Source organism: Rhinoraja longicauda, chromosome 21 (assembly GCF_053455715.1).
Source record: "Rhinoraja longicauda isolate Sanriku21f chromosome 21, sRhiLon1.1, whole genome shotgun sequence".
NCBI lineage: Eukaryota > Metazoa > Chordata > Chondrichthyes > Rajiformes > Arhynchobatidae > Rhinoraja > Rhinoraja longicauda.
Genome location: NC_135973.1, coordinates 32,776,703 through 32,804,651, shown reverse-complemented (window position 1 = coordinate 32,804,651; position 27,949 = coordinate 32,776,703). Strand labels below are relative to the sequence as shown.

The following is a 27,949-nucleotide window of genomic DNA, read 5'->3' as shown; positions in this document are numbered from 1 at the left end:
GACGTTTCGGGTCGAGATCCTTCTTCAGTCTGAAGAAGGGTCTCGACCCGAAACGTCACCCATTCCTTCTCTCCCGAGATGCTGCCTGACCTGCTGAGTTACTCCAGCATTTTGTGAATAAATACCTGGGGTATATAGTTAGATATATATCTTTCTTTGCATTTGCTTGTTATGTCTGTAGTGTAAATAAACATTGAAGTTTCTTTCATTACACAGACAAATCACAGTACAAATAAATTGCAAGAAAAACAATGGGTCAGTATCAGTTTTATGAACTTGATTTCTAATAATCAAATTTGAATGTAAGCTACAAGTGAGAGAACAGGCCATATTTTAAGATGACCCAAGACTTACCATGCATTGTCCAAGCTAATATGTTGTTTGGCTCGAAGCATCTGGCACTCTCAAAGAAATTATCTGCTTCTTCATAATGTTCATTCATACATGCTAGAATGCCACATAGGATGAGGCTGGACATAAAAGCACTCACATGAGTCAACACAGAAACAATACTAAACAACATAAAGACTATTCAGACACAGTACGTGTGTATAAAATGAATCGAGATCTCAGTGAAGCTCAGTACACTCATTTCTACTTACTGTGAATCATAAGTACATTTTTCCACCTTCTATCCTTTACCTATCACATAATATACTGGATTGACTTATTTTCTATCATTTAAATCAATATAATTATTTAGTAGAACAACTTGCTTGGATTCTTTAGTTGTGTAGAATCGCTTTTAAGCAGCGGTTGCTGCAAACCTTTAAGAAGTTCAGAAGCTAACGAGTCACTTCATTCCAATTTGAATGAAAAGAAAACTCAACAGTTGCAGCTGAGGAGGTAGGTTTATCCACATTCTTAGATGATGAAAAGGATGTCTAAGCCCATCTCTTCATTGTTCTGCTTGGATTTACGCATGTGACTGATATGGAACTCGCATTTGCAAACACTTAGAAGACGTGAGGAACTGCAGATGCTAGTTTACAAAAAAACACAAAGCACTGGAGTAACTCAGAGGATCAGGCTGATCTCTGGAGGACATGGATAGGTGATGTTTCGGCTCAGGACATTTCTTCAGACTGATTGGTAAGCATATGAAAGCAAGCCTAGACAGACACACTGAATGCAGAGGAGGAGGTGAAAGTAAACCACTTTCTCACCTTGTTTTTGGGACCCTGGATGGATGCGAGGAAGGAGGAGATTCAGGTGTTACATTTCAATGAGCTATCCTTTACATCAGCCCCAATGTGGCTTCCTTTACATTTGCAAGACTAGGACAAAGCGTAGACTAGACGAACATATTGCCAAGCACTTACGTTCAGTCTGCCTAGGACTGCTGGATCTCCCAGTTGCTAATCATTTTAACTCCCCATCCTCTTCCCCTTCCCGTTCCTATTCTGACCTTTCTGCCCTGAGTCTCTTCCATTCCATGAGCCAACAGCAAACTGAAGAAACGGCACCTCAACTTCCGCTGGGTATCTTACAGCCCAATTGTATGAAGACTGAATTCTCTACTTTTAAGTAATTCCATCCCCCCCTCTCTTCTCTGTGCCCCACACTGGTGTGTACCCTTCCCCCACCATCCTACCTCCTTTCCCCTTCTCCCTGCCCCCATTCCACTATATCTCTCCCACTGGCTCCACATCTACTCCTCTTCTCTCTTTGACACCATCTGTCGCCTATTCATCACTAGCCTTTGTCCATCCAATCATTCAAAACCCCTCACCTGAATCATGTTCCAGACCTATTTTTTACCTTTCTTCTCTCTACTACAATCAGTCTGTAAAAGGGTCCTGACCCAAAATAGTCCATGTTGCTTGACCCGCTGAGTTACTCCAATACCTTGTTTTATTTTCAGCAAATACTTTAATCATTTTATGGACAACAGAGAACAAAAACATAGAAATCTGGAACTGATACACATATCTATAATCTTTACATCCAGGCATAACTTACGCACATGAGCACTTCTGCAAATGAACCTACACATTAAGGCTTCCTTTTTGCAATATGCAGTTGGTGTCAGCTTCTCAGACAGTCATGATGCACCTTCATACTGTGTTAAACCTCTATTTCCTGCTGGATAGAAGGAATGAGTGACATTTCGGGTCAAGGCCCTTCTCAGATCGAGACTGGACTCTACTGAGGGTCACCTCGCCTACCTGGACTCTCCTCAGGATCACAAACTCACAAAACATGCTGCCTGTCCCGCTGAGTTACTCCAGCATTTTGTGTCTATCTTCTGTGTAAACCAGCATCCACAGTTCCTTCCTACTCTTCTCTACTTTTCTGTCTATGTACAGCAAGCCAAAGGCTGGTTTCTTAGTAACAAGGATTATATCCTTCAAACACAAATCATAATACCTCTCAAAAACTGATGTTACCCAGCTTACTGTATTCCTCACCAACCCTCACCAAATTTTCAGAAAACATTTTATTGTGATGCATTACAGCATTCTTTGAGAACTGCTCTATCCAAGACCACAAGAAATTGCAGAGATGTGGACGTAGCCCAGAACATCAGATAAGCCAACCTCCCGTCCATTTTCTCCATCTACACTTCACACTGTCTTGGCAAGGCCACCAACATAATCAAGATTAGTTTCATCCCAGTCACTTCCTCTTCTCCCCTCTCCCATCAGACAAGAGGTACAGATGTTTGAAAATGCATACTTCCAGATTCAGGGACAATTTCTTCCCAGCAACTGACCAGGCAACTGGATGGACCTCTCATCAGCCAGTGTGTGGTTCTGACCTTCCATCTCCCTCGTTAGAGGCTTTCAAATTATCTTTACTCTGACTATATCAGACTTTACCTGGCACTAACTGTTGTACCCTTTATCCTTAATCAGTACACTGGACTGTAATCCTGTAAAGTGTATTCTTTGACGGGTTAGCACAAAAACAAAAGCTTTTCATTGTACCTCAGTACATGTGACATTAAACTAAACTAAACTACATTAATTTCTCAAGATTGACAAATTATCATGTGTTCATGTAAGTGCTCACGTAATTCTTCCATTGCCTGGGCCACTCACGAGAGAGCTTTGCTCTGCAGCGGCACAAAATATTATAGGACTTTGGTTAATCCACATTTGGAGTATTGCACAGAATTCTGGTTGCCCCATTACAGAATAATTTCCATAGATTCACCACCCTCTGATTGAAAAAAAATCCTCCTTATCGCATTCTAAAGGTATGTCTTTTTATTCTGTGCCCTCTATTTCTTGACGCTTCCATTACGGCAAACATCCTTTCCACTTTATCATTTTAGTAACCAATGGAAATTCTGTAAAACAAATTAGTCTTTTGTGATTTCTAGGTCTGATTGACTGATCGCAGATTTAGGAAAGTGAATCCCAATCCATCATCTGTTCAAATATTGAGCAGCATGGCTGGAAGGATTTGCACTGGTGATTCACCTAGCTAATCTGTTAAATTGAAATCAAAATGGTTTGGACCATCCAATGAAATGGCTTGGGATTCAGAATAATTGGTCTATCCACCACTCACTTTCACATTCCAAATCCATCAAAAACGCTATGAAATTGCACCTCAATAGAGATGCTATATCATTAATTCAAGGCTTAATAGGGCTATCAAAATGTAAGACTGACCCGTTTATATGCTCTTGGTTTACTGCAATAGCCTCACGGAAGCATTCTTCTGCTTTGACATAGTCATTTAACAAGAGGTAGAAAGTACCATAATCGAACCAGTGTTCAGGATTCAATTTGTCACGTGCCAATCGCTGCAAAGGAAAGAAGAGTTATAATTCTGTTTGTTAAATTAGTGACACATTTCCAAATCTTACGTCTTCTGCATTCAATTTCCAAAGACAAAAGTAGAATTTGACAGACAATTTGGTTGAGATGGCCGAGGTGTCCATGATGGCGATGAGTAACAATCATTATGCCTCTTGATACGCTGATAAGGAGCTTCGTGCAATTTTATAGCATTTCTTTTTTTTAAAGTACCTTTTATGGCTCCGGCAACCCCATAGTGTCCACCTAGTTGGTTTTCTCCATTTTGGAATGCCCTACTGTTTGTAGTTACATCTAAACCTTCCTAGAAAATGCAAATTAGACTCAACAAGAGAACTGGCATTGAAATTGTGGCCATGGCAAATCATTCCCAAACACCAAAAAATGAATAATAGCTAGAATCTTCTAGCTTATAAATCTATATCTGCACATTCTCACCTCTAGGTGGTATTTATTTGCAATTTCAAAGTTCTTGTTGGCTTCAGCTTCTTTAGCAAAGTGTTTTAATTGAGAAGAACTAAGAAATGATTCTGGAATAGGATCTGGTGGATCTACATGGAACATCTGGGCAGAGAAAAAGACAATGATTTAGAATTCAATTAGAAGTATTCAAAGCTCTGGTCGTATTATAAATTACATGAATAATTTAAGAATCACAATTTTCAATTGTCTTGCAGTGCCAAAAGTTAAGTCACATTTTCTAAATTGTTTGCGTTCTGAAGGAGAAAATATATTTTGTTTTGTAGATTTGCAGTTGAAATTGGAGCTGAATGACCAATGCAAAAATAATGGAGAGAATAAAGTGCAGCAAAATGGCTAATGATATCCGTACAAAGGAAGGTGTGCTTCTACCATATAGCTTTACTGCATGTTCAAAGGAATCATAAAAGAATCTAAAGCAAACAATAGAAAATGAAAGTTTAACATGGTAAATACTTTAGCTTACTTTATGCAGGGAAGTATTTTCAGCAGTGATAATTGTATGAGAACATAGTTTTCCTCTATCAATTTGGGCAACAAGACCGCTTCTGATTAGGATTAGGATTAGTTCTGATTAGGATTGGTTCTGTTCAGAAATTATATTTTGTCCCTTCATTGGCCATTTTATGACCAATGAAATTAAGATCTCAAACTAAAATGCAAACACAAAATGAGCATGAAAAAAGAAATTAACATGTAGGGTAAAGAAGGAAACTTTTGACTTTTGTCTTTTTTTTAAAAAAGCTGCTTGCCACAGGAGTTTCGACTGCCCCGACGCAAGAGTTTCCATTGCCCCGACACGGGAGCTTCAACCGCCCCAACACGGGAACTTCGACCGCTGGCTGCAGGAGCCTCGATTGCCCCCACAGATGGTTCGACTGCCCCGACCGCGGGAGAATAAAGAGGAAGAAGTTTGGAATTTTTTGCCTTCCATCACAGTGAGGAATCCACTGTGATGGATGGTTATGTTAACTTTTATGTAGTTGTGCTCAATAAACGTAATAATTATATGTTTTTATCATTGATTTTAAAAATAGAGCTTTTGATAACTAGCTAATCCTTACCTTGTGTAGGCAGCAATGCATCTGATCAATCAAATAAATATACAACTCATTAAGGAATGTATGAAGCTGTTCTTTATCTTCAAAAGCCATTGTCTGCATGTATTTTTCTCGCACAATTTTTACAACTGCATGCTGTAGTGAAAAGTTAAATATTATCAACTTTGTATATTATTACTGAAAAATTTCCATTAATAAAATAACACTACATTTTTCAACTGGGAAATAGCTTCATTAAGTTTAATTTCTGCTAAAATTTGTATTAGCAGGTAGATGGCATATTCCATTTTCCATGAATGTATTGTGTTGCTCTATGATATACATTCAAGATGCACCTACAGAACCTGAATTAATCTGCTCACCGATGACATTATCCTACCAAATGAAGCTCACAAAAATCTATTAACAGTTATCACCTAAATCCTATGTGCAGATAAGTTTGGGATTCAAATTGAACCCCTACATCAATGTTTGCCATTGATCTAGTCCAGCCAGTGCTGTTACTATCTCTCTGCATTCATTCCTGGAAGATTGGTTGGTAATTGAATCATGCATAACTGGCGCATCAATATGCCAATATTGTAAATTGTATGAATATCTCAGAGATTCTCTAAAAGTATTATATTATAGTGATGCCCAAATAAAATTCCAGATTGGTTAAGCTCATGCACACCAACCTCAATGCTGTGGTTAGAAAGTAAGGCGGTTGGCTCCTTGTAAAATTAGTTGTAAAACGTTGAGCATTATAACATGCTCAAACCACTCCAATGCCAAAGCACCCAAAATCTGCTAGCCAGATTAGTCATACAACTTGAAAACAGGCTTTTCGCCCCAACTTGTCCATGCCGACCAAGATGCCCCATCAATACTAGTCCCACCTGCCCGCATTTGGCTTATAACCCTCTAAATCTTTCCTGTCTATGTACTTGTTCAAATACCTTTTAAATGTTGTTATAGTACCTACCTGAGGTATCTACTTTGGCAGCTCATTCCATAAATCTACCACCCTCTGCGTGGAAACGTTGCCCCCTCAGGTTCCTATTCAATCTTTCCCCTCTCACCTTAAATCTATGTTCCTTGGGTTCTTGATTACTCTATTCTGGGTAAAATACTCTGTACATTTACTTTATCTATCCCTCATGATTGTGTATTTTGTTCATTTTCAACCTATGAAAGATTTGGATTACAAGCATTTCTTAGGAACCCTTTTGTAACCCAGGGATTGTCTAAATCCCTCTATCAGCTTCTTTTTCCTGCTCCTCAACACTCATGGTTGATTTTCATCATGACCATCCTGCTCTTGTAATCAATGCTTATATAACATCCAAGTTTCTGTGTGCTTTTTTAATTATCACTTTCAATGAAAAATGCATATGTACACTTTGTATTCTTGTCCACATTGGGAATAACACCCTCTATTTATGTCTCTCATTCCTCCAACCAAAATGTACCACTTCACAATTATTTTCATCGGAAATTTCTCTCCAGGAGACATTTCTCTCCTGTCTTTAAAATAAGTTTCACGTTTACACCGTTTCTTGTCACTGAGCCAATTTTCCATCCATGGTGTTGCTGATCCTATTATTCCATGGGCTTTAATCTTGATGACAGGCCTATTGTGCAGCATTTTCTTCAACTAATCTAGAAAGTACCTATACATCACATGATCCTCAGCATCTCCCACATCAACACTCCATTAGTTGAAAAAAATTGTTCAACATGATTTGCTTTCAAATGAATCCATGCTAACTTTCCTTATGCAAGTGACTGCTAGTTCTGCGCTTAATCATAATTTCTATAATTTTCTCCACCTCTGATGTTAAACTGACTATGGTTGCAGAATTTATCCCTACATCAATTTTGCACAATGGTGTAACATATATATTCCTCAGCCACTACCCCGATACCTGGAGACATTAGGAAGATTACGGTTACGGCCTTTTCACTTCCTGCCTTCTTTTTCACAGTAATTTAGGATCCCATCTGAATGAGATAACTTACATATATTAGGTACAACTACCCTTGCTAGTACCGCTACTTTATCAAATTTTATTCTATACAGTATCTCAACAACATCTTACTTTGTAGTGAATCCAATAAACATCTTCTTCACTGGTAGACTGATGTAGAGAACTTACCCAGTGCTTATCCAGAGGCTTTCACGTGAAAAAAAAATTATTTGAGTTTTAACCACACGTATTGCAATTGGACAATCTAATCATGGATGCCCCATAGTTTTTAAATCTTCATCTTTTATCATAGCAATGCTTAACTCCGGAAAGACAAAATGATTTTTAATATTTTCAGCCAAAAATCATGGATAATACACAAGATTTTGCATGCATACAATGACTATAGATAATAAACAAATACAGCATATCTTAAATATGGGTTATCAAAACTCAGTTTCCATATTCTTGCACAAAAAAATAAATACTCAGTCAGAGTATTGGAGGGAGATTGAACACCTGATTGAATGGTACCAGAACAACAACTTGCTCGCAACGTCAGTAAAACTAAGTAGCTGATTGTTGACTTTGGAAGAGGAAGACCGAGAATCCACAAACCTGTATTCATTGATGGTCGATTGTGGAGAGAATCAACAACTGGACGTGCATATCTCCGAAGATCTGTCCTGGACCCAGCACATTGATGCAATTTATATACTAAAACTCTCATTTGTTTGTTTGTTTGTTTGAAAGACATAATTTAAAAAGTGGTGGTCACTGCCATATCCATAGATAGACGCAAAATGTTGGAGTAACTCAGTGAGACAGGCAGCATCACTGGATAGTTTCGGGCATTTTGTGTCTATCTTTGGTTTAAACCAGCATCTGCAGGTCCTTCCAACACACTGCCATATCCATCATTGGTACTGACCTTTCCACAATCAAAGGGATCATAGAAACATAGAAAATAGGTGCAGGAGTAGGCCATTCGGCCCTTCGAGCCTGCACCGCCATTCAATATGATCATGGCTGATCATCCAGCTCAGTAACCTGTACCTGCCTTCTCTCCATACCCCCTGATCCCTTTAGCCACAAGGGCCACATCTAACTCCCTCTTAAATATAGCCAATGAACTGGATCAAAAGGAGGTGCTGCCTCAAAAAGACAATCAGCATCATCAAGAACCTAGATCACTCTCGTCACACTTTCATTTCACTCCTGCCATCAGGAAGAAGGTATTGAGTCTGAAAACTGTGACGTCCAGGCTTCAGGAACAGCTTCTTCCCAACAACTATCAGCCTATTGATCACAAAAATTTCAAACTACAAACTGTCTTGGTTGCACTCGGGACTTCAAGCTTTTGTTGTATTTTGCACTTTATTGTTTTTTTTATTTATTACTCTTTTTTCGTTTATTATGTTTACAAATTTGTTGTGCTGCCACAAGTAAGAATTTCATTATTCTCAATCAGTACATATAAAAATTAAACAAGCTTGACTCTCGATTTTACCTTTAACTGTTCCTTGAAGGCAAAATATTTTCCTGAGGTGTTTAGCTCAAATATAAGTTTATGTTTACGCTCCTCCTGATCCTGGTATTCATGTGAGAGTTTGCCTTCAATTAATTTCCGTCCAAACATTTCCTGGTATTCAGCCATGATGATTCTTGCCACACTAATTATCTGATTATGGTAGTCTGTGACAGCCTGCGACAGACATAATTTAAAATATTATAACTAAATTTATTACAAAATCGTAAATTCTGAATAGAATGCCACTGTTTAAAAATTAATTTGTTACTTTTTTTTGTGACATTTGGAAAATTGGATTTTCTCTGTTGTGTCACCTTGCAACCCCTTTGGGCACCTGACAATATTTGCTAATGATGCAGTTTTATACAGGAGCCTTTAGTTGAGCACTATATCAGGATTGGCAACATACACGCATACTCCGCATAAACATGTCATACAGGTTAAGACTGGTAAAAAACCTGGGATCACGGCCCAGTTGTTTCAACCACAATATCCACATTGTTTATAGAGACAAATAAAGATACCTTAAGATAACCAATCCAATAAACTATGATTTAAAATAGATACATTGATATAATATTCCATTCATCCAATGAATGCAACATGCAAGCCCGTTTCTGTTCCTTCACACACCTTATCTGCTCCACTTGTCCTACGAGGAAATAATGGCCGAGGAGGTATCATCTCTGCAATCCTGATTTAGAAAGACAAATATTCATTGATAAGATTATATATTTAATGTACTAAACATTCATACAGGAGACAGTGGAACAACTCAGCCACAACCTATTATACTTTTGCCACTTTCCTCGACAAGTTTCCTGATGCTGTATAGTTCCACATGTATCAGTTGGCTCCAGTACTTTGTGGTTCACTATTCTTCACCTGTGAGAAGGCATTTGCAGATTATTCTGTAACTGTGTCACAGGTAAACCCAATCCTACCCACGTTTCCAAAACTCTTATCAAGTTTTCCCTTTGAACCCAATGGACAGAAAACCCATTTGAACTAAACGTGCTTGCACCCAGTTTAGATCATGGAACCACGTAAAAAAACAGTGCCCTTCTGTAAATCAGTAAAAAAAAGTAATCAATTTGAAGTAGAACCTTGAGAAATATTGAGTAAGTTAGAAAAAATCAGGAATAAAATGCTAGAATCAGTAATAGTGATTACTAGACCAAGTGGACCCGTTGGGCCCAAACATCTCCTGCATTGGTGCAGCACCCTCCCCTTCCCCTTCCCCTCCCTCCTCCCTCCCCCCCTCCTCCCCTCCCTCCCCTCCATCCCCCCCTCCCCCTCTCTCCACCCCCCCCTTGCCTCCCCCTTCCCCCCCCCACTTCACCCCCCTTATCCTCCCTCCTCCCCCTCCCTCCCCAGGAGATAGATTTAAACTTTAAAATGTGAATAACTTAAAAAATATAACACTAATTTCAATAAAACTACCATTTTTACCATTAAAGTGATGACGGTGAGTAAGGTGGGCCTAAAATTGTTGCGCTATCGTGTACCGTTTTGGCTGAAGTTCAGTCACCCATTCCTTCTCTCCTGAGATGCTGCCTGACCTGCTGAGTTACTCCAGTATTTTGTGAATAAATACCTTCGATTTGTACCAGCATCTGCAGTTATTTTCTTACACTACCTCATTCCCACATGTCCTTCAGGCAAAGAAATCTGACACCTATATCACGCCTGGTCTACAGGTTACTTCAACCCCATGAATGTGATTTGACTCTTAATTACCAATATTCTTATTTAGAATACATCAAGCACGGCAGCTGTCCTATCTATTGTGTGCAAACTGTTTTCTGTCAAATTCTACTGAGTTTTCAAACCTGCATGTGATGCAACCACGCAATATTGTTTAGACATTCCTGCTTTTATTCTCACCATTACGGAGCCAATCATCGATGTTTGCTTCATCCCGAAGATCAATTCTCCAATCCTCATCTTTGTACAGTTTCCTCATTTTCAATTTTCCCAAACTTCAGCAAACCCAGAGTTTCATTTGCTAAAGTCTTTTTCTGCACAAAGCTTTCATACTAACCACAAAGTGCCCTTCAGACCCCACTATGGTCTATGAAGAGAGGGTGCTCTTGACATGGTCTAATAGAAGGCTGAATAAGAGAATCATCAGTTTCTGCAGATTTTCATTTTCGATGAGACTTTACACAACGCCCTTCATAACTTTACTTCTATCTTTGTAAAACATTTCAAAACATCATGCAGATATCAATGCAGGCATGCAACTCCCACAATGGATGCATTTAGTTCATTCTGATGGATGCCACAATCAGAACGAGTTTGTGTCAAACATTCCACATTATGGCACCAAATCTGAACCATTCTCAGTATTGACTGAACATTTTCAATTTACTCTTTTCTTTGCATCCATTCTCAAATCATTCTCTGAAGATCACCTACAGGGATGAAGAAGGTTCGATCACATGATGAAAGAGCATAGATTTTTCTTTGCATGCTGGTCCTGAATATGACAGTTATTATATATATTTTCTGGAGACAGTTTCCAAAATCAAGATGTGTCAGCATTGCACTTTCTGATAATCCTATGAAACTGTGATATATTCCTACAGCGGGATAATGTGCAATAAATAGAAAATATTTTATTGATTATCAGAAATTCATCATCAATAAGATTTTTAAAATGCATTGCTGGAAGAATTGTGTTTATTATCTATTCCAAGCTGAAACTTACTTTTTAGACAGATCCTCCCGAAGTCGTTTCTGCACCAGAGGTTTAGCCAGACTAAACTCCAAAACAATGTAGGACTTTGCATCTGTATATTGCTGAAAGGTAAAAATAAAAGTGAAGAATTTTTAAATTTGCAAAATCCATTCTTGGTAAAATAAATTAATTATCGAACAATAGGAAATGTAACAATTTCAAAATCAATCCAATATCCACAATTAATGAATATATTTAAAAATCAGTATCATTATTCAATCACTGTTGACAGTAATTACTGTAGGGCTCTGGACTCTCCTATTTTCAAGCACTGTATTTTGAATGCTTGGTGGTATGGTGGGCCAGAATGTACTTAATCAGAAACCTATGCTTAAAATGCTTGGGAGGTTTATTAAGGTTACAACTAAAATTTGGTGATACATCTAGCACATTTGAGTAGCACCCCATCTACAGGCACTTCTGGCGCAGCCTATTTCAAAAATATAATATTTTACAAAACTACTGCCCTCTCCTATATTCAGGCTACTTTTACCTTACTGTGCTTTCCTGTCACTTAAATTCTCCATCCCATTCTTATTTTGAGTTCTCCATCTTTGGTCTCCAACAATCTTCCCAAGCTCATGAAACAACACTGGTTCTTCTTTCTAGAAACATTGGATTAGGTCTCAATTCGGTATTCAAAAATTTCAGATGTCTAGCTTTCTTGTTTGTGTCAAAACTAGTCAGATCTAATGTAAAAAGCCACAGGGGTGAAACTGGTAGAGCTGCTATCTCACAGCAACAGGCTCCTGACCTCCATGTGAAGTTTTCATATTTTCCCTGTAACACCCAGAGTTTTCTCTGGGTGTTCCAATTTCCTCTTGTGTTGCAAAGATATGCAAGTAGGCTGTTTAAATTACCACTGTAAATTGGCTCGAGTGTGTAGGGGAGTGATAGAATCTCGGGGGGAGAGTAAAGTTGATGGGAAAGTGAAAAGAAAAGGTCGCAGAGAAAATCGGTGAGAGAATGGATAAGCTCTGAGAGACAGTGTAGATTTAAACAGTTTAATTGCTTCGTTCTACAACACAAGAGAATATAAATATGCAAGTCCACAGAGTTTGGAAATATATTAATTTAACTATAAAATAAAACATCTACAAATGCTTCCTGATTTGTCGAGTATTTCCAGTATTGTGTTTTCTTTCAGTTTTCCAGCATTTGCTCTGTTCCAGAATATTGTTTCTCAAATTCCTTTACTTACATTCCTCCAGACAGATCATCTTATATACACAAACATTAATTTCCCTCACAAACACTGAAAACAACTATCCGCGTCACCTGGACAACCTTCATCACAGATATCCCCTTTGTCTTTTCCATCCCCATACCTCTCTAGGACTTAAAACACAACAGTTTTCTCACTTTTTCAGTTCTGATGAAGGTCAGCGATCTGAAACATCAACTGTTTCTCTCACCAAGGATGCTGCTTGACCTGCTGAGAATGCCTAGCATTTTCTGTTCTTATTCCCACATCATGTGCCGCACAAATATCTATTTAAACATTGGTAACGTAATTCCCCTCCATCCCTACCTCAGCCAAAATGCCCCCGAAACATTGTTATCTTTAACATACCCAGGAGTAATTACACAGTTACTTTCCTGGCCAGCCTTCCATATTCCACCTTCTGTAAATTATATGCCATTCAAAATTCTGCTGTCTATACCCTATGCTGAGCACTCTTGGTTATTGCTTCATTATATTTAAAATTTGTATTGTTTAAATTACTTTATAACCACACTCACATATCTTTATAAGGCCCTCTTGTACTTTTAACCACTGCATTTACAAGAAAAATTGCTCCATGCAGTTGGTATGACAAAAGAGATCTCAGTGGTGATTTCTCTCAATACAGCTTAGTTTTTTCATATACTTACATCTCCTTCCACATTAACTACGACAGTTGCTTCAGGTTCTAATCCATGTTCGGTAATAAATGACTTCACATTTGCTAAGCTCTACAGAAACAAAACAAATTATGAAAAAAGGACATGAAAGGGAGTGGTAAATCAAAGCCAAAAATCACTTCATTTTCAAAAAACCAGTATGATCTTTCTTTCTAGTAAAATGTTCTGTGCTAGTAGGTAGTACAGATCCCCCAAACAGTAGCCTGGATATAGGGTATAAGTTGAAGCAGGAGTTAAAATTGGCATGTAACAAAGGTAATGCCACTGTAGTTATGGGAGATTTCAATATGCAGGTAGACTGGGAAAAACAGGTTGGTTCTGGACCCCAAGAAAGGGAGTTTGTAGAGTGCCTCCGAGATGGATTCTTAGAGCAGCCTGTACTGGAGCCTACCAGAGAGAAGGCAATTCAGGATTTAGTGTTGTCCAATGAACCAGATTTAATAAGGGAACTCAAGGTAAAGGAACCGCTTGGAGGTAGTGACCATAATATGATTAGTTTTAATCTGCAATTTGAGAGGGAGAAGGATAAACCAGGAATGTCAGTGTTGCACTTGAACAAATGGCACTATGAAGGCATGAGAGAGGAGCTGACCAAGGTCGAATGGAAAAGGATCCGAGCAGGAATGACGGTGGAACAGCAATGGCAGGAATTTCTGGGCTCCAGAAGATGCAGGATTATTTCATTCCAAAGAGGAAGAAAGATTCTAAGGGGAGTAAGAAGTAACCATGGCTGACAAGGGAAGTTAGAGATGGAATAAAACTAAAAGAAAAGATGTATAAGATAGCAAAGAGTAGCGGGAAGCCAGAGGAGTGGGCAACTTTCAAAGGACAACAGAAGATAGCAAAAAGGACAATACGGGCTGAAGCAAAGCTGGCCAAGAATATATAGAAGGACAGTAAAAGCTTCTTTAGGTATGTTAAGAGAAAAAGATTAGTAAATACAAATGTGGGTCCCTTGAAGGCAGAAACGTGTGAAATTATTATGGGTAACAAGGAAATGGCGGAAGAGTTGAACAGGTACTTCGGATCTGCCTTCACTAAGGAAAACACAAACAATCTCCCAGATGTACTAGTGGACAGAGGATCAAGGGGTTCAGAGGAACTGAAAGAAATTTGCATTAAGCGAGAAATAGTATTGGGTAGACTGATGGGACTGAAGGCTGGTAAATCCCCAGGGCCTGATGGTCTGCATCCCAGGGTACTCAAGTAGGTGGCTTAAGAAATCATGGACTCATTAGTGATCATTTTTCAATGTTCAATAGATTCAGGATCCGTTCCTGTGGATTGGAGGGTAGCTAATGTTATCCCACTTTTCAAGAAAGGGGCGAGAGAGAAAATGGGGAATTATAGACCAGTTAGCCTGAGATCGGTGGTGGGGAAGATGTTGGAGTCAATTATTAAAGAGGTAATAATGGCGTATTTGGATAGCGGTAAAAGAATTGGTCCAAGTCAGCATGGATTTATGAAGGGGAAATCCTGCTTGACTAATCTTCTGGAATTTTTTGAGGATGTGACAAGTAAAATGGATGAAGGAGAGCCAGTGGATGTAGTGTATCTAGACTTTCAGATAGCCTTTGATAAGGTGCCACACGGGAGGTTGGTGGGCAAAATTAGAGCACATGGTATTGGGGGTAGGGTATTGACATGGAGAGAGAATTGGTTGGCAGACAGGAAGCAAAGAGTAGGAATAAACGGGTCCTTTTCAGAATGGCAGGCAGTGGAGAGTGGAGTGCCGCAAGGCTCGGTGCTAGGGCCGCAATTATTTACAATGTATATTAATGATTTGGATGAAGGAATTAGAAGTAACACTCGCAAGTTTGCGGATGACACAAAGCTGGGTGGCAGTGTGAACGGCGAAGATGTTAGGAGGTTGCAGGGTGACTTGGACAGGTTGAGTGTGTGGGCAGATGCATGGCAGATGCAGTATAATGTAGATAAATGTGAGGTTATCCATTTTGGCGGCAACAATAAGGAAACAGATTATTATCTCAATGGTGTCAGATTAGGTAAAGGGGAAGTGCAACGAGGCCTTGGTGTCCTTGTGCACCAGTCACTGAAAGTAAGCGTGCAGGTACAGCAGGCACTGAAGAAAGCTAATGGCATGTTGGCCTTCATAACAAGAGGATTTGAGTACAGGAGCAAATAAGTCCTTCTGCAGTTATATAGGGCCCTGGTGAGTCCACATCTGGAGTATTGTGTGCAGTTTTGGTCTCCTAATTTGAGGAAGGATGTCCTTGCTATTGAGGCAGTGCAGCGTAGGTTCACGAGGTTAATCCCTGGGATGGAGGGACTGTCATATGAGGAAAGATTGGAAAGACTAAGCTTGTATTCGCTGGAGTTTAGAAGGATGAGAGGGGATCTTATAGAGCCATATAAAATTGTAAAAGGACTAAACGTGCTAGTTGCAGGAAAAATGTTCCCAATGTTGGGGGAGTCCACAACCAGGGGACACAGTCTAAGAATAAAGGGAAGGCCATTTAAAACTGAGGTGAGAAGAAACTTTATCACCCAGAGAGTTGTGAATTTGTGGAATTCTCTGCCACAGAAGGCAGTGGAGGCCAATTCACTGGATGAATTTAAAAGAGAGTTAGATAGAGCTCTAGGGGGCAGTGGAATCAAGGGACATGGGGAGTAGGCAGGCACAGGTTACTGATTGTAGATGATCAACCATGATCACAATGAATGGTGGTGCTGGCTCGAAGGGTCAAATGGCCTCCTCCTGCACTTATTTTCAACGTTGCTGTTTTCTATGTAATTAGTCAATCTTTTCTCTCTAAAATGGTTTATCTATTTGAACTTCATAAAAGCAGAATGAATCCAAATCTTGTCCGTTGAGGTGCGGATTTTGCTTTTCACTTCCGACGTAAGTGGGATAATCTGAATATATCTGTTTAAAATTTAGCCAATTTATTTGGCTCCTTGCAAGTCGAATCATGAGAAACATTTGACTAAAAGCTTCAAATTTTTTAATTTATTGACATTAAATAGAAAGCAAGTAACTGTTTGGTTGATGCGAAATGCCATGGTCTATTAGGCCAAGCTGAACTTTAACGTGTTTTAAATACTTACAGGTACAGTAATACTCACATTAGTGCTCTGGATATGTTCCTAGAAAATGGAGCTAAACAAGACAGCACTCTATGGGGTCATTGTAACATGGAATAAATTGGGATGAGATCCTGATAAGTAATTTTTAACTCATTTATTGCTAACTTATTTGTAAGTCTGTACACGTTTCCACAATGTCTACTCCGGATGTTTACTCGCTTATTCCACTTCATTCATAGCTCCAATATTAAAAGATTCCCTGAAGGGATGAATGGAGCTTTAATCCGAGAAGGTGGAGCGGGGAGCGGACAAAGCGGCAGCCAACAGGAAGAAGCGAAAGGTGGTGAGAGGGGAGGGAGCCCCATGTCAACTGAGCTCCCCCTGTTGTAGGCAGCGCTGCCGGCCGTATAACGTGATTATATACAACTTGAGCCGCAACAATAGGCGTGTTAATAGGACTGTGGAGTACTGTGGAGTACCGTGGAGAAGGGCTCCCTGGTGCACCTTGCGACCCAGGGGTAACGTTGATAGGTCTGTCTGCCATAACAAAAATCAATTTTAAAGGGGACCGTTAAAACTAGGGTTTACTGTAAGGTTCCTCCGGGGACAATTCCCTCCAGGGATGAATAAAGTTCTATCGTATTGAATCGTAGTCAAGTAACTGTCAGCGCACTGATTTCTAAAGATTATGGCAGAAAAGAGTGCAAACAGTGTTTCTTCTGGAAGGATATGGGTTTACAGAAGACAGCAATGACTGTGGAATAATCCCCTCTATAGCACTGAACACTGTTAGTTTATCTCTCATCACTGTTACTATACCCCTGAATGATTGTTACAAAACACAAACAATGAAAGAGAATTCAGGCAGGATGGTGAAGCTTTAATAGAACATTGAATGAAAATAAACATCTTTGAGAGCCGAGAATACATTTACAATTCAAAATAATCATGGCTTTTGATAGCAAAACAATTTTTGATCCTCAAAGCATCCTACCTTCCTAACGTCTCTTGGTCCCTTATCAGTCTTGTTAGCAGTAATTTTAGAATGTTGAGACTGCCCCTTCCCTCCAGATGCATCCCGAGTTAAGCTCTTCTTATGTTTTGTCTGAATCATACACAATCACACATTAAAAACAAAATATGTTATAATCATAACTAAATATAAAATCATGGTCTACTATGAACTATCACTGGTGCCCAATATTGATGCAACGTTCTATTTGCTAAAGTAATGGAAAGAATCATCCAGGTTTACTTAAGTACACACCATAAAGCTGCAATTTCTACCTCCTAGAAGAACAATAACATTCCCTTTGGTGCTCCACCACCTGCAAGATAGCTTCCAAATCACACTATCCGGACTCAGAACTTTAATTCTTATCCCCATGAGCTAGCTTCATCTCAGGTTTTGTGATGCCCACCCAATAGTACTCTGAGTTTCTTCACCACAGCCATAAATGTTGTTCAGGAAGGCAGCTTCTCGCTATTTTTGATGGATAATGAGAGATGGTCATTAAATGGTCATTAATCACTTCCGAGAAGTGATTCAAAGTGGAAAAGCAGAATCACTCATAGTTGGCATTCTATTTCTTAAGGTGCTGATCATTTTTGCATCCACAACCAACAATTATTTGACCATTGGAATAAATACACATTTCCAATCATTTATACCTTAAAAATTATCAAAAGCATACAACTTTTACCTAATTACCCTTATACATATTCTTGGTGATTGTCCTCACATACATTGCCGACCTATTTGTTCCAATGTATTGCCTTCCACATGGCCACAAGTAGGACCATAGATGGGGCTTTAAACTAAATAGTGGAAGGGTAGGTTCAACAGATTGGATAAGTATGGATAAAGTTAAAGGGAAGGAGAGCATGGGAAAGATTACTGAAGCATCCAGAATAAGAAATAGGACCAAATGGGATAAGAGATTCACATCAGACAACATGGGGACCAATTTGAGAAGAGGGATGGTGAAAACAGAACTGAAGGTGTTATAGTTCAATGCATGCAGTGTAGAAAACAAGGTGAATGAGCTTATAGCATGGTTAGAAATTAGCAAGTACGACATTGTGGGCATCACAGAGTCCTGGCTGAAAAAAGATCAGAGCTGGGAGCTGAACATCCAAGGATACGCATCCTAGCAAAAGACAGATAGAAGGGCAGAGGGGGTGGGGTAAAGACATTAAAAGGTTACAGAGAGAAGGCAGGAGAATGGGGTTGAGAGGGAAAAATACAGGTGCTCCTCAGCTTCCGATGGGTTCCGTTCCAAGAAAACCATCGGAAACCGACAGTATTGTAAGTCAAAATGCATTGTAATACACGCGATCACGTGGGCGGAAGCGAGCGGCGGCTCACTACCATTTGCACCATCGCAAAGTCGAACTATCACAAGTCGAAACATCGTAAGCCGGGGAGCACCTGTAGATCAGTCGTGATCGAATGGCGAAGCATACTGAATGGGCCGAATGGCCTAATTCGGCTCCTATGTCTATGATCACTCATTCACAGTGATGGATACTGCAGACGATTGGGCTGCAGCATATTGCCCGATAGGTAACTGTTAGGACCAGATGAATGATAAAGAACACTGGGAATATTCCAGAAATGGGACCAGGTTCAGGAACAGCTTCTTCCCTACAGCCATCAGACTATTAGACACCACTTTGAATTTCTTATATGTATGACATTTTGATGTACATCTAAGAGCCATCTTTGACCTGAAATAGTGACTCTGTTGCTCTTTCCACAGGTGCAGCATGACTTGCTGAGTGTTTCCAGCAAATTCTATTTTTATTATACACTGGAGATTCCTAATGCCTGGAATATGGAACCTTTCTCATCCTTTCTTTATCTAAGGAGCTGGCATTCACTCTTTAATGTTTCCAAGAAGGAAGGTAGAAATTGGAAGCTTATAGTATAAGAAATTTGACAGGTCTACCAAGATAGTCATATCCAAAATAATGCAAAAAATATATTACTATATCAATATTACCTTTTCAAATATTTCAACCTCATTATATGGACCTAATGGATATGCTCCTCGAATCCGCTTCACACCTGGATACAGTAAAGGTGCCATATTTACATACAATACTCCACGGAAAGACATAGGGCCATCCTCCTCTGACTGCAGATAATATAAATTAAAAGATTACCACAAAGACTTGAAAGATAAATTGTGACTGAATTCATATTAATATCATTCATTTCCCCAAGACTGAAAGTTTTCCGTTTCAGGTATCCATTTGGGCCTGTCAAAAACATTTGGCTGAGAATCTGTGTGGTAAACAAAATCCTTCAAACAACAAAGCTTTTGGCCGTGGAAAACAAATCTAAAGGAGACAGTCATTTTTTAAAGTAACAACACAAGTAAATTGTGCATTTAAGAAGGCATATGGTATGCTTGCCTTCGTTAAGTACAAAGGGCACTGAGTATGAGTTAGGAAGTCGTGATGCAGCTTTATGGGACTTTGTTCCGCCGCACTTGGAGTATTACGAGCAGTTCTAGTTGTCCCATTGCAGGAAGGATGTGGAGGTTTTGGTGAGGGTGCAGAAGAGGTTTGCCAGAATGCTGCCAAGATTAGAGAGTATTAGCAACAAAGGGAGGTTGAACAAACTTGGATTGTTTTATCTCGAATGCCGGAGGTTGAGGGGAAACCTGATTATGAGAGGCATAGAAAGGGTAGACAGTCAGAACCTTTATCCCAGAGCGGAAATGTCAAATACCAAATGGCATAGCTTTAAGGTGAAAGGGGCAAAGTTTAAAGGAGATGTGCAGGGCGTTTTTTTTTTTACACTGAGCGTGATGTGTGACTGGTATGTGCTGCCACGTTGGTGGTGGAGGCGGATACAACCGAGGCATTTAAGAGGCTTTTAGATGGACACATGGATATACAGGGAATGGCAGGATATGGATCATGTGCATTCAGATGAAATTTGTTCTTGTGCATTACGGAATTTCCGGCTTTCTTGTTTTTTGTTAGCACTAAATGATTTTTTAAATTTATTGAACCTCTTTTTCTTATTTACTATGCTAACTACTGAATACTGTGTTTACAAACGTGATGTGCTGCTGCAAATAACAATTTCATTGATTCATTTTGGCACCTATGTCAATGAAACACTCTTCACTCTTGAACGTGCTCGGCACAGGCATGTAAGGCTTTTCATAATGTTCTAAGTGATAGGCTGCCCTGGAAGATGAGATTGCATAGCATCCAGGGAGAGCTAGTGGCATGGATACAGAATTGGCTTCATGGAAGGAAGCAGAGGATGATGGTGGAGGTTGTTTTTCGGATTGGAGGGCTGTGACTAGTGATGTGTCTCAGGGATCGGTGCTGGGCTCATTGCTGCTTGTGGTTTATATTAGATGAGAATGTGCAAGGCATGATTAGTATGTTTACAGATGACATCGAAGTAGAAACTATCATAAACCACAAAGAGGGTTATCAAAAATTATATCAGGATCTTAATCAGCTGGCCAAGTCGGCTGAAGAGTATGAGGTGTTACCTTTTGGGAAGTCAAAACAAGGCTGGATCTTCAAAGTGCAGGGCCCTGCAGAGTGTTGGAGAGCAGAGGGATCTGGGAGTACATGTGCACAGTTCCTTGAAAGTGGCATCACTGGTAGATGGGGTGGTAAAGGCAGCTTTTGGTACACCGGCTTTCGTCCATCAGGGTATTGAGTATAGAAGTTGGGACATTCTGTTACAGCTGTACAAGACATTTGTGAGACCATATTTGGAGTATTGTGTTCAGTCTTTGTAACCCTGCTATAGGAAGGACATTGTTAAATTGGAAAGACTGCAGGGAAGATTTACAAGGATGTTGCCAGGACTCGACCTGAGCTAAAGGAGAGATTGTGCAGGCTCGGACTTTATTCCACAGAACGCTAAGGGGTGATCTTATAGAGGTTTTTTAAATCATGAGGAGAATTCATTGAGTGTTTGCACAAGGTCCTGTACACAGGGTAGGGGAATCAAGAACCAAAGGACATAGGTTTAAGGTGAGAGGAGAAAGATTCAATAGGAACCTGAAGGGCAACTTCACTCAGAGGGTTGTGGATATATGGAATGATCTGCCAGATTAGGTAGTTACAATAATAAATTAAAAGACACTTGGAAAGGGACTTGGATAGGAAAGATGTACAGGGATATGGACCAAATGCGATCAAATGTGACTAGCTTAGATGGGGCATTTTGGTCAGTATGGACACGTTGGGCTGAAGAGTCTGTTGCCGTGCTGTATGACTATTTCATTATGGGACAAAGGGGCTGTTCTTATACTGTACTTTTCTCTGTTCCATGTTCTATGCAAAAAAAGTATAGTCAAAATAGCTGCACAAGGTAGTAATAGGTGTGATCATAAGAAAGAGTGATCATACATCTATATACTAAAATTCTCGTTTGTTTGTTTGTTTGTTTGTTTGTTTGTTTGTTCCTGAACTACAGCCAAAACGGTACACGATAGTACGACAATTTTAGGCCCACCTTACTCACCGCCGTCCCTTTGGTGTTAATGGAAGAAGTTTCGTTGAAATCGGTGTTATATTTTTTAAGTTATTCACATTTTAAAGTTTAAATCTATCTCCTAGGGAGGGAGGGAGGGAGGGAGGGAGGGGGGGAGGAAGGGGGGAATGAGGGAGGATAAGGGGGGTTGAGGGGGATGAGGGGGAGGAGGGGGAAGGGAGGGAGGGAGAATTATGACTCAAGGAATAATTAACTGACCTTATCTATTTTACTGCTTTTCCCTCCTTTAGCCGGAGGAACTAATGGCACACGCTTGATCTCCACGGGTAAGTAAGTATTTTCTGCTATATGCTTCTGTAAGCTGGAAATATATATTTAATTCAAACACACTTAGGAAATTGAATAAATTGCTCTTAGGTGCTCCATTTTACTTGGCATAACTATGAATATTCAGATACAGCAAAGAAAAATTGAACAATACCTCCATTCCTGCAGATATTATTTTTACCAATTTTCAGCCAAATGATTTGGATTGAGATGTTCTAGTTTATCAACATACATTTTTTAGATTATCAATATTTTTAATGTCCAACCTCTACAATAATAATTTGTACACATCCTTTCCTAAAATGAAAGGTCTGTTCGACAGCAGGCAAAATTTCCCCTCAAAGAACAAACTAGTTCAATGAAATTTTAGAGACAAGAAAACATACTTTGCAAAACAGATCACATTTTAATATGAGGACAAACAATTATGTGGAAACTGAAAATCAGAAATAGTATAGCAATAAAACAGCTGCAAGGGAAGGCAGTTTGGGGAAGGGTACCATTGATGGGTTTCTAAGCCTCATGTTGCAGATGGGGAGAAATAAAGGGTATGGAATTTGCATGTTTGTAAAAAAAATACAGATGGAGACCAATATTGTACATATTACTCTCATTGATATCACACAAAAGTCCCAAGTAGTCCCAGCCAGATTTTCTTAATTTTCTACACTAATCCACTTGCAACAGAGGCTATCAAATGATTTGCCTCACTATTTGCCAGTCTGTGTGATAACTTATAGACAGATTTTCTCTCTAAACTGAGATAAGATTCCATAAGCTAACTTCAGGTTGACAGCAGAGATTTTCATCCTTATCAGTTTTGGCTGGATTCAAATCCAGAATTATATGTTACTTTAATTAGTAGTTAAATTAACATAAAGAGATAGAAAAGTTACCTCAACAAAGTATCAGAATCCACAAAGCAGCGTCGTTCGATGTTCCATGTGACACGCTTCTTCTCATTTTCTGCCTCTGTTCTAAATGCCCAGTCCTGAATAATTATTACAAGAAAGTAAAACTCCCAGGTAGCACAGTGGCACAGTGGTGGAGCCTCACAGTACGAGAACACATGTTTGATCCTGACTACAGGTGCTATCTGTGTGGAGCTTGTACGTTCGTCCCGTAAACGCACGGGTTTTCTCCAGATGCCCCCGTTTCCCACCCACATTCCAAAGACATGCAGGTTTGTAGGTTAATTGGCCTCTGTAAATTGCTTGTAGTATGTAGGATGCGAACGTGGGATAACATGGAACTAGTGTGCGGGTGATCAATGGTCACGTGGACTTGATGGGCCGAACGGCCTGTTTCCATCTGCAGGAAAGAACTGCAGATGCTGGTTTAAATTGAAATGCTGGAGTAACTCAGCGGGTCAGGCAGCATCTCGGGAGAGAAAGAATGGGTGACGTTTCGGGCCGAGACCCTTCTTCAGACTGATGCCAGGGGAGGGGGCGGGACAAAGATAGAATGTAGTCAGAGACAGTAAGACTAGTGGGAGAACTGGGTGCTAGAGAGGGAAACCAAAAGCCAACTGAAGTTAGAGAAGTCAATGTTCATACTGCTGGGGTGTAAAATTTCCAAGCGAAATATGAGGTGCTGTTCCTCCAATTTGCGCTGGGCCTCATTCTGGCAATGGAAGAGGCCCAGGTCAGAAAGGTCAGATTGGGAATGGGAGGGGGAGTTGAAGTGAAGATCAAGTAGGTTAAGATGGACTGAGTGGAGGTGTTCAGTGAAACGATCGCCGAGCCTGCGCTTGGTCTCGCTGATGTAGAGACGTTGACAACTGAAACAGCGGATACCAAGTTGGATGTGGTGCAAGCGAACCTCTGCCTCACCTGGAAAGACTGTTTGGATCCTTGGATGGAATCGAGGGGGGAGGTAAAGGGGCAGGTGTTACATCTCCTGCGGTTGCAGGGAAAAGTACCTGGGGAGGGGGTGGTTTGGGTTGGAAGGGACGAGTTGACCAGGGAGTTTCGGAGGGAACGGTCTCTGCAGAAAGCAGAAAGGGGCAGAGAAAGGAAGATGTGGTTAGTAGTGGGATCCTGTTGGAGGTGGCGAAAATGTTGGAGGATTATATGTTGTATGCGACAGCTGATGGGGTGGAAGGTGAAGACAAGGGGGACTCTGTCCTTGTTACGAAGGTGGGGAGGGGGAGCAAGAGCGGAGCTGCGGGATATCGAGGAGAGGCCTGTTTCCATGCTGTATCTCTAAATTAATCTAAATTAAGCATTTAGAAGTCCATCACCAATTTCGTATATGGCTTTGTGCCGAGCTTTGGCCCAATTCTAAAATGAAGGATATGTTAATAAATACAGAATTGAGATGCAACATAAATGAATTATCTATATACTAAAACTCTTGTTTGTTTGTTTGTTTGTTTGTTCCTGAACTACAGCCAAAACGGTACACGATAGCGCAACAATTTTAGTCCCACCTTACTCACCGTCGTCCCTTTGGTGCTCATGGAAGAAGTTTCATTGAAATCGGTGTTATATTTTTCAAATTATTCACATTTTAAAGTTTAAATCTATTTCCTAGGCAGGGAGGGGGTGAGGGAGGGAGGGAGGGAGGGGGAGGATAAGGGAGGTTGAGGGGGATGGGGTGGGGGGAGGGGAAGGGGGGAGGGGGGGTTTGGAGGAGGGGTGATAGGGGGAGGGGGGTTTGAGAGGGGGGAGAGGTGGGGAGGGGGAGGGGGGGAGAGAGGGGAGTGGGGGGAGGGGGGGTGGGGGAGAGAGGGAAAGGGGGAGAGGGGGAGGAGGGGGACGGGGAGAGGGGGGACGGGGAGAGGGGGGACGGGGGGAGGGGGGACGGGGGGGGGAGGGAGGGGGAGGAGAGGGTGCTGTACCAATGCAGGAGAGATTTGGGCCACGTGGTCGAGTAAATAAATAATTGTACAGTCATAACTCGCCCTATTCACAGACATCCAACTATGATGCAGTTTTTGATACAAATTGACATAACTAAGCAATATCTTAATGTTGGAGTAGATGCTGAAATTGTACACAAGGTACACAGAGAGATGCTAAGTCAGCCAGTTACTAATATATTTAATGGTAGTTTTAGAATATCATGACTCCCCATCGATATGCATTTAGTTATATGAGGATTGCTGGGTCACCCCTCTTGGGAGTACCAATGGTTCCACAGAGCAGAATCAAAAGATTTAATCCATGATTTGTTTTATATCTCAAGAAATCAATCCTGACACGTAATGTTCATGTAATGTTGTTATTTTTAATGCATTTCTATCTGCACCCTGGCTGGATCTTTCTGCTCATCTAACCAATTAGAGTTATTTGGCAAGATATGTGTGATCTCCTCATTAATCCTGCTTAAAGGCACTACTCAATATTATCCTTATGAGGTCATTTATCAGTTACATGGTCATTCCATATTTATTAACCTTTCCTTTGTTTTAGTGCGGTCCTTGGTATTAACTAAGCCACATTCGCTGACCTCCACAAATTTTAAAATTGTATTTCTCATTCCTAAGTATAAATTGTTTATGTGCAAATGGCCAACAATAATCCTAGCATCTATCTATCAGTCTGAAGGAGGGTCTTGACCCGTAACGTCACCTATTCCTTCTCTCCTGAGATGCTGCCTGACCTGCTGAGTTACTCCAGCATTTTGTGAAATAAATACCTTCGATTTGTACCAGCATCTGCAGTTATTTTCATACACTATCTTTCTTTGTACATTACATTACCTGCCCTTTGTCTTACCTCTTTGCTATTTAGTTCCCCATCTTCATCTTCATATGGGCAAATCTCAATGAAGGAATCTACGATATTCTGAGCCCCAAATGCAGCTATGTTGTTTATTGGCCATCTCTTTGGTCTAATATTGGGCTCTTTTTCTCCTGCCCCCTTCAAAATTCCATTAGAAAACACAATACGAGGGTCCCTCTGAAATATAATCCAGTTAATTATCATTAGATAATGCGTTTTATGGTTCTTTAAATCGGTTAATTAATGCATGTTGAGTTTAATGTGAATATTTGAACATTAAGGGAATTAGAATTCAAATTTTCTATAAAACATTGGTTAAAACACAGAAATTACATGCGTAATTTTGGCGTCATTGTTGCAGAAAGAGCACATATGCAATGGAAAAATTGCAAAGATGATTTACATAGATGATTCTAGAACTGAGAACTATCAGCAAAGAAGGGTGCTCATGAACAGCAGCAGATGCTGGAAACTTTAGCAAAAAAACAAAGCACTGGAGGAACTCAGCTGGCAATTGAAGAGGCCAAAGACAAAAAGTAGGTAGTATAAATAGGCTTTATATTTTACTCCTCCTTTTCTTTTATTATTGAACACTCTTTTGGCTCCTTTCCAATTGAGCTGTTGTCACTTAATTCCTCATCTGAAAACAATGCTCCACCCCTCATCTGTATTCGTCTATCACTTGCTAGGATAGACATAAAATGTTGGAGTAACTCAGCGGGTCGGCAGCATCTCAGGAGAAAAAGAATAGGTGACGTTTCAGGTTGAGACACTTCTTCAGACTGAGAGTCAGGCCTGACTTCTTTTCTCCAGAGATGATGCCTGAACCTCTGAGTTACTCCAGCATTTTGTGTCTATCTTTGGTGTAAACCAGCATCTGCAGTTCCTTCCTATCACATGTCAGGCTTTGTCCCACCCCCACCTCTCTTTTCCAGCTTCCTTCCCCCTATTCCAATCAGTCTGAAGAAGGGTCCTGGTCCAAAACATCATCTATCCATTCCCTCCACAGATGTTTCCTGATCTGACGAGTTCCTGCAGCACTTTGCCTTTTGCTCACAAACAGGCTGTGGTTTGCCTCTCCATTAAAGCAGATACGAAGAGATGCTCCAATTGAGATTGTTAAATTATGAAGTGTTTTGAACAGGTCCATCCATGTGTTTCCATTTGTGGAGGAGTCCAAAACTATTGGCATTGAAACTGAAATCATCACAAATAAATCCAATTCTGAATTCAAAGGAAGACTATTGTTCAGAGAATGTGAATAAGTAAAGTGCACTACCGCGTGTCGTGGTTAAGGTGACTAACACAGGCAGAAGTGGTCAAATTGAATGGATAAGGGAAAATGGAATAGGTAGACATGTTAACAATGTAAAATGGTGGAAGGAAGCTTGTATTCTTGGTAAATACCAAACAAATAAAGTATTCCTGTGCTATAATACTCCACATAAGAAATCCTGATGTATGTGGCACATTCTTGCAAAATACTTACCTGAGTGGCATCTGGCAGAAATAGTGCAATCATATAATTAAATTGTGGTCCAGTGAGGTTCCAGCTGTCAGGAACTGAATAGGCAGACTCTACAGTGATCCTCAACAGATTAGATCCTTCTAATTGGGCTTCAGATAGTAATGGTTCTGGGACAGACACAACAATATCCAGTGCAGCCTGCAGACAAAATACAGCAACTGGCAAAGTACAGACATTACAAAGTTATACTGCAAATGTAACTTACTTTACATGTGTGTATTTAATAAATTAGTGTAAATAAATAGCTCATTGAACTCTAATGATCAACCTTCCAAGCAGATGGTGGTAGCCTTGACAGACAACATTTTTTCCTTTTTCATTCCAGTCTCCTGGGGATTCCCAATGAGCTACTGTAACCAAGATGGTCAAAACATCTATAATTAATCATCAGGTTAGGCTA

The 27,949-nt window shown here is 40.1% G+C and overlaps 1 protein-coding gene across 3 annotated transcripts in view; it reads right to left on the bottom strand.

The window, feature by feature from the left end:
* cfap70 (cilia and flagella associated protein 70) overlaps positions 1–27,949 on the bottom strand; it is a 72,697-nt gene that overhangs the window by 31,940 nt on the left and 12,808 nt on the right. The window contains exons 6-20 of one of the 3 annotated variants that reach the window (XM_078418274.1): positions 27,511–27,687; positions 26,016–26,198; positions 23,190–23,284; positions 22,225–22,327; positions 19,493–19,627; positions 17,482–17,592; positions 13,410–13,490; positions 11,505–11,596; positions 9,425–9,485; positions 8,771–8,965; positions 7,450–7,467; positions 5,315–5,446; positions 4,209–4,334; positions 3,624–3,757; positions 355–470 (exon numbers count right to left, since the gene is read on the bottom strand). In XM_078418274.1, coding sequence (XP_078274400.1) covers positions 355–470; positions 3,624–3,757; positions 4,209–4,334; positions 5,315–5,446; positions 7,450–7,467; positions 8,771–8,965; positions 9,425–9,485; positions 11,505–11,596; positions 13,410–13,490; positions 17,482–17,592; positions 19,493–19,627; positions 22,225–22,327; positions 23,190–23,284; positions 26,016–26,198; positions 27,511–27,687 — 1,759 coding nt within the window. The remainder of the gene's footprint in view (positions 1–354; positions 471–3,623; positions 3,758–4,208; positions 4,335–5,314; positions 5,447–7,449; positions 7,468–8,770; positions 8,966–9,424; positions 9,486–11,504; positions 11,597–13,409; positions 13,491–17,481; positions 17,593–19,492; positions 19,628–22,224; positions 22,328–23,189; positions 23,285–26,015; positions 26,199–27,510; positions 27,688–27,949) is intronic. The other 2 variants (XM_078418275.1, XM_078418276.1) reach the window with 2 other exon arrangements.